The sequence below is a fragment of the Medicago sativa genome, chromosome 5 (assembly GCF_051527215.1).
Source record: "Medicago sativa cultivar Bolivia chromosome 5, Bolivia_mono, whole genome shotgun sequence".
NCBI lineage: Eukaryota > Viridiplantae > Streptophyta > Magnoliopsida > Fabales > Fabaceae > Medicago > Medicago sativa.
Window position 1 is genome coordinate 30,761,022 of NC_140753.1, and position 6,716 is coordinate 30,767,737.

At 37.2% G+C, this 6,716-nt stretch overlaps 3 protein-coding genes across 3 annotated transcripts; 1 reads left to right on the forward strand and 2 right to left on the reverse strand.

Moving 5' to 3' along the window:
- Positions 1-784: 784 nt before the first annotated feature.
- On the forward strand, positions 785-1,740 carry LOC146921717 (uncharacterized). Its single transcript, XM_085710790.1, has 2 exons — positions 785-1,268; positions 1,349-1,740. The coding sequence occupies exons 1-2, from the start codon at positions 1,122-1,124 to the stop codon at positions 1,733-1,735; spliced, it is 534 nt and encodes a 177-aa protein (XP_085566916.1). The 5' UTR covers positions 785-1,121; the 3' UTR covers positions 1,736-1,740.
- A 316-nt stretch (positions 1,741-2,056) lies between these two features.
- Positions 2,057-3,233, reverse strand: LOC146921718 (uncharacterized). Its single transcript, XM_085715030.1, has 2 exons — positions 2,967-3,233; positions 2,057-2,889 (listed from the first exon to the last, which is right to left on the reverse strand). The coding sequence occupies exon 2, from the start codon at positions 2,692-2,694 to the stop codon at positions 2,239-2,241; it is 456 nt and encodes a 151-aa protein (XP_085571156.1). The 5' UTR covers positions 2,695-2,889; positions 2,967-3,233; the 3' UTR covers positions 2,057-2,238.
- Positions 2,952-6,456, reverse strand: LOC146921719 (uncharacterized). Its single transcript, XM_085711368.1, has 3 exons — positions 4,233-6,456; positions 3,206-4,150; positions 2,952-3,113 (listed from the first exon to the last, which is right to left on the reverse strand). The coding sequence occupies exons 1-3, from the start codon at positions 5,727-5,729 to the stop codon at positions 2,952-2,954; spliced, it is 2,604 nt and encodes an 867-aa protein (XP_085567494.1). The 5' UTR covers positions 5,730-6,456.
- Between the last annotated feature and the right edge of the window lie 260 nt (positions 6,457-6,716).

A 6,716-nucleotide genomic window follows, 5' to 3' on the forward strand; every position in this document is an offset into this window, starting at 1 on the left:
CACTACAGTCCACACCCCGAGCGTCGCAACTAACTAACGCATACTATAAAATATGTGTGTCTCAATTGATTAACACGTACCATGAAATGCGTGAGCATATATTGTCCACTCAATATGTGCAAAAGCAACTATTACATATCATTCAACATATGCATTAATAATAACATGCCTCAACTGACAGTTCAAATATTTTCTTTTAATTCATATTAAACAACATTTCATATATTTATTCACAAATCATATGAAAGCAACGCACATCAACACATCATAATCACATTGATGGTAAACAAATCCGACACTGGGCAAACACATTCATTCAACATATCATATTCACAATACACACAATAGCACATAAATCATTCAGGCATTTAAGTAACTATGGTATTTCGAGAGAGTGCCCTTACCTGAGCAAAACATTCCTTACAACGTATTGCTATACACTCGTAAGCATCTACAATAGGAACATCTCTAAACCCTCGAGCTAAGTATTCTAACAGATACAATAACTTAGGTAAATATCGGCTCTAAAGCTTTCTATCCATTCTAGGTGAGATCTTAGCAGCACTCAAAAATACGATCAACATCGATATTTTCAAAAACTTAAATAAAATATTGGGTAAACAGTGCTTTTAGCCCCTGTAATATAGGGCACTTTTGGGTTTAGCCCCTGTAAAATTTTTTTTTTAGATTCCACCCTCGTAAAATTTTTTTGTTTTGGTTTTGGCCCCTGACCCCCTTTAGTCAACAGAATCTTTGACGTGGCGCTGACGTGGCTTTCTTTTTTTATTTTTCATTTTTTTTTTGAATGCCACGTGTGTAAATACCTGTCCACGTCATTTTTAAATAAAAAAAATTAAAATTTTAAATTTTTTTATTTTATTTTTTTTGTAATTAACTCTTTTTAAAAACATTTTTTTATTTAAAAACGTAAAATCAAAAATCCTTAAATACAAAAAACCAGATCGAATTCTCATCCTCTTCTTGTCTTCTCTCCTTCGCTTCCGTTCGTCCGTTCCATTCTCTTCCTCTTCTTTGGATTTTCCTCTTCTTTGTCCTGAAAATCGAATTCTTGTGCAGAGTTCGAATTGGTTGAAGAGTCAGTCACTAATCTAGGGTTTGTGATGGGAGGAAGCAAAGCATCTTCCAGTTGGGTCTCTAATGGAAGAAACTCACCCAAATGTTGGTGCAATGATTTCATGAAACTGTGGGTGTCAAACACAGTGGAAAATCCAAAGAGGAAATTTTGGAGATGCAGAAATTATTGGGAGGTAAGTGATTTCAATTTGGTTGTTGTATAATTAGCAAAATATTCCTTTTAATGTAAAAAGACTGAATTGGTTTTGTGTAGAATGAAAACCACTGCAAGTTGTATATATGGGACGATGAACTTGACACACCTAGAGTAAGAAGATTGCTTGAAAGAATTGCAGAGAAGAACTCGGAGGTTGAAGGTGGCTCGAGCAACATAGAAATTCTATCTTCAAATGCTGAAGTTTTGTGCAAGAAGTGTGAACTGTTGTCTGAAAACCTAAGGGAATTTGGCAAGGAAATTGGAAAGGAAATTGGTATTGAATTTGGAAAGCAACTAGGCAAGGAGTATGGGAAGGAGACGACCTCAGAGAAGCATATGAAAACAAAGAAGAAGCTGCAGCTTGAAAGGAAGAAAAATGCAGGACTGGTGATTGCACTTGTGTTGTCCTGGATGTTTTTTTTAGTTGTGTTTAATTTGATGTAATTGTAGTTTGGTTAATCTTAGTGTGTATCCCTTGTGTATTGGTTTTCTATCTAAGTTAAGATGTTAATGACAATTGGGATGGTTATCTCTATTAATGAAGTTTGGTTTTGTATATAAATTTGCTTATCTTTCTAATTCACTTGCAATTTAATGAAAAAAAAGAATGAAAAGAACATAAAGTGCTATGTCTGAACATAGAGTTATTAGACAAAAATGCACATAATGTGGTATGTTTGAATATGACATTCCATCACAATTATGCACATAAAGTGCTATGTCTGAACAGTATATTACACCAAAATATTAGACATAAAGTAGTAGGTTTCAACATAAATTACACCAAAAGATTGCACGTAAAGTGGTAGGTTCAACAGACTTCACAGCAAAAGATGTCACATAAAGTGCTTGAGGTTTCAAAAGACATTACACCAAAAGACTGCACATAAAGTGCTAACAGTCATTACACAAATAAAAATAGATAACTTAAAATGCACTAAGTTCTTTCATATTGCCACAGCAGATTCTTGTGTAGGCATGACAGCAGGTTCAGTTTCATCTTGTATTTCATAAGGCTCATCAGCAGAAGCACCTGGACCCTTGATGTTTTTTGTCTTAAGTTTCCTTAGCCTGTCACTGGATCTCTTCTTAACCTTTGGCACATTCAGCATCCTTGGTCCATTACTAGGCCTGGGGACATTCAACATCCTTGGACCATTACTAGGCCTGGGGACATTCAGCATCCTAGGACCATTAAACATCCTAGGCCCATTAAACATTCTAGGCCCATTTAGCATCCTAGGGCCATTAAACATCCTAGGCCCATTCAGCTTTGGTCCACACTTGTCAGCATGTTTTTCATTGTTGATCTCAGGTTCAGGATCAGCATGTTTCTCACTGTTGATCTCATGTACATTGTCAGGTAAAGATGGAAAGACAGAGTCTGGTAGGTCATCAAACATATCAGCAACAACATTGTCAGGTTGGGGGATACTAGATTGACTTGCTTGAGGCTCACTTGCTTCATCTGTGTTGACAGGTTGAGGCTGGCTTGATTGATATGTGTTGAGATATTCAGGCTCATTTACTTGTTGACTGGTTGAGCTTATGTTGACTGGTTGAGCTTCAATTTTGTCTCTGAGTTTTGTAATTTTCCTCTGCAAACCAAAATTATGGTTAGTTATAGTAGGCTATGACAGGAACTAAAACAAAAACCATATTAGTTAAGTCTTACCCTCTTTTTAGCAGGTACTGATTGAGTAATGTTTGAAGCTCCAGCATGAGTGTTTGTAGGCTCACTTGCAGCAGCAGTTTGGTTAGTGACCTCAGGTTCAGGAATGCTTCCTGATGTGCCAGGGTTGTCTTTCTTTGTTGGATTTCTCTGAAACAACAATGACTCAGATCATAACATTAGAAAGTGCATTGATAGCATAACAAAAAATAGATATGCAAATAAATCAATCACACATTTACCTTCCTTTTTGTAGCTTCTGGGTTCTGAACTCCACTTTTGCAGCTCCTCCTATTGTGACCCATTTTGTCACATTTTGTGCATCTGTAAGCAACTCCAGGTCTTCTAAACCTACCACCAAGTTCATCAAACTCCCTGATCCTAAGTTTCTTAGGTCTTCCTGGGCCTCTTTTATAGTTAGGTGGGAGAATTTCTTCTTCTTCAACTTCTGGCCACATATCCATGCCATTAATTGCACTGACAGCATTACCATAACATAGTTCATATGACCTTCTTGAATAACAATCATGAACATAATGTTCAGGGTTCCTTTGCCTGTAACCCAAAGCAGCAACTGCATGCCTGCAGGGAATCCCAACCAACTCCCAAAAACCACATGCACAAGTTCTTTGGTCAATGTTGACAATAAACTGTTGGCCATTATAACTATGGTGCACCTGCCATACCTCATCTATAGACCAGATTGGTGTCCAGTGTCCACTCATAAAAATCTCCTTATCCAGTCTCTTCCTAGGCATAGGCATAATGTTATGTTGCCATTTATCAAGTTTAACTCTAGCAGTAGACATTCTATTCATTAAATAGTTCCTAATCCACTCACACATTGTCAAAAAAGGCTTATCCCTAGCAACTAAGATGGTAGCATTAAATGACTCTGACAAATTATTCATAAGTACATCACACTTAGAGTAGTAACTAAATGCATGCTTACACCAGGTTTTTGTTGGATGACCCATCAACCATTCCCAGGCACCATGATCCACCTTTTTAATCTCATCCATCTTGACCTTCCATCCTTGATAGTATGTGGCTTTGGCAGCTCCCATCATTAGATCCCTTATCAGAGTACCTCCCCCAAATTTCTTTTTGAAGTTTGCATAAAGGTGTCTTAAGCAAATTCTGTGCTCAATGGTTTCAAACATCTCCTCAAAAACACTCATTAATCCCTGAAAAATTATCAAGTAAAATCATGAACATAATATTAAATAAAAACATGCAATTATATCATGAACATAAGATATTAGTTACCTTCTGTTGATCTGATATGAAAACATATCTTTTGTCCTTCCCAATGTCATCCATTAATAGTTCCATAAACCATTTCCAGCTTGCCCTACACTCAGTTTCAACAATCCCAAAGGCCAATGGAAAATATTGGTCATTTGGGTCCCTACCAACAGCTATCAGAAGTTGACCCCCATACTTTGTCTTCAGATGACAACCATCTACCCCAACAAATGGTCTACATCCATTGACAAACCCTTTTTTGCATCCATCAAAGCAAAAATAAAAGGAAGCAAACCTGGGTTGAATTGATGGAGTTGGTCTATCCACACTGATCTTCACACTATTTCTATGACAGACCCTTATAAGTTCTGCAGCATATCTCCTAATCATAGCATATTGTCTATCAGCATCACCTTCAACAATTTTTTGTGCTATCTGCTTTGCCTTCCAAGCCCTGCCCATGGTAATACCCACTGAATGGTTTGTCCTCATGTCATTCATGATGTCTTCTATTGTCACTTTCTCAGTAGTTTGCAATTTTTTGACCACTGCAAAGTTAGCCACCCACCTTGAATTAGCAGATCTGTTTTTCACATCCCTTGCACATTTGTGTTTTGGCTTCAGAGTCTTTATTTGAAACGTGTGGCTGGTACCCACTTGACTACAAAAGGCCAAATACCCACATTTACCCTTACAAACTGCCCTTGCCCTATGAGGTTCATTTTTCAAAAAGGTAATTTCATGCCCATTCAGCACGTTCCACTCTCTTACAGCATCTTTAAACTCTTTTATTGACTTGAATTCCATCCCTAACTTAAACTGAAAGTGTTTACTCAACTGCTCTTTTCTAAACTTTTCATATTTGATGCCTTTTTCACTGTCAGATGCATCTGGGTCTGAACTATCTAGTTCCTCACTTGCATACTCTTCTCCATCATCCTCATCAGAATCTTCATGTGCATGTGACTTCAGTTTAAGTTTATGCATAGGTGACTTTTTAGGGGAGTTTTTCTTCATAGCTGACTTTGAAGCACACTTCTTTATCCTCACAGACTTCCCACCAAGATTAACTCTGTTGCTTCCATTCTCTGGTGCATCAACTTCATCAACCTGAAAGCCATCATTAATTGGAGCACCCCTCTCATCCTCACTGTCATCAAACTTCACACCTTTAGCACCACCATCATCACTACTATACACACAGGAATTGTCATCATCTTCCTCACTAGATCCACCCAACATAACACACTTGGGCTCTAACACTTTCACACTAATGTCACTGACATTATGCTCCACATATATATGAGCATCTTCTGCATCACCAACAGCAGCAATACTAATCTCATCTGCAATATGGTCCTCCTTAACTTCAACAAATTCATTGCATATCTTACCCCAAATCCTGAAGTGGTTTTTGTCATAATCCCAAGTGCTAACCAGTTCCTTAATAACTGCTGGTTTCATACACTCAGGTTCTATATCAGAGACAATTGTTTCCACCCCACCTCTATAGAACATGGTTTCTTCCCTAAAAAACTCCCCACCATGGTGAAAAATGCAGTTGAACAATGTTTTATTCTGTTGGACAAAAAATTAAACCAATAATAATCAGACACGTGTCACAAATGGACCCCACAAATGGACCCCACACACATACCCAGCATGCATCACAAGACAAACAATAACAGCATACACAAGACAAGCAACAAATTCAGTTTTCCCTTACACATGGTTCGTTTTCTGATGTCAATGGAACCACAACAACATTAAACATGTATATTCATAAAGTTTAAACTCATTCATACAGAAATGGAAACAAAATCACTTACATCACGAAGCACGTGAACTTCTTTGTTCTTCTTCGAGGTTCCGTCGTTCTTCTTCTTCGATGTTCCTTCGTTCATCATGTTCGCATCCTTCTGAGACACTTCCATCTTCTTCCTTCCGTCGTTTTTCTCCTTCGCACCCTTTTCCTCCTTCACAGCATTTTTCTCCTTCGCAACATTTTTCTTCTTCAACTTCATCTTGATCTTCGTCCTTCCTGTGAATCGATTAGATTTTCTGGGTTTGGTTTGTACGGATTTCACTCTTCTCAGTAACGTAGGGTTTACCTTCTTCTCAAATCAGATTTTCTCTTTCAATTGTTTCAGAAATTTGATATGATAGGGGTTAAAACCAAAAATCCCTTCATATTCTGTTTTTTGATTTTACGTTTTTAAATAAAAAAATGTTTTTAAAAAGAGTTAATTACAAAAAAAATAAAATAAAAAAAATTTAAAATTTTAATTTTTTTATTTAAAAATGACGTGGACAGGTATTTACACACGTGGCATTCAAAAAAAAATGAAAAATAAAAAAAGAAAGCCACGTCAGCGCCACGTCAAAGATTCTGTTGACTAAAGGGGGTCAGGGGCCAAAACCAAAACAAAAAAATTTTACGAGGGTGGAATCTAAAAAAAAAAATTTACAGGGGCTAAACCCAAAAGTGCCCTATATTACAGGGGC

Excerpts from the sequence above, each read along its gene's own strand:
- LOC146921717 (XM_085710790.1), top strand. The coding sequence starts at position 1,122 with ATGGGAGGAAGCAAAGCATCTTCCAGTTGGGTCTCTAATGGAAGAAAC. Across the intron at positions 1,269-1,348 it reads GATGCAGAAATTATTGGGAG|AATGAAAACCACTGCAAGTT; the intron begins GTAAGTGATTTC and ends GGTTTTGTGTAG.
- LOC146921718 (XM_085715030.1), bottom strand. The coding sequence starts at position 2,694 with ATGTTTGATGACCTACCAGACTCTGTCTTTCCATCTTTACCTGACAAT.
- LOC146921719 (XM_085711368.1), bottom strand. The coding sequence starts at position 5,729 with ATGTTCTATAGAGGTGGGGTGGAAACAATTGTCTCTGATATAGAACCT. Across the intron at positions 4,151-4,232 it reads TCATATCAGATCAACAGAAG|GGATTAATGAGTGTTTTTGA; the intron begins GTAACTAATATC and ends ATAATTTTTCAG. Across the intron at positions 3,114-3,205 it reads CAGAAGCTACAAAAAGGAAG|AGAAATCCAACAAAGAAAGA; the intron begins GTAAATGTGTGA and ends TTGTTGTTTCAG.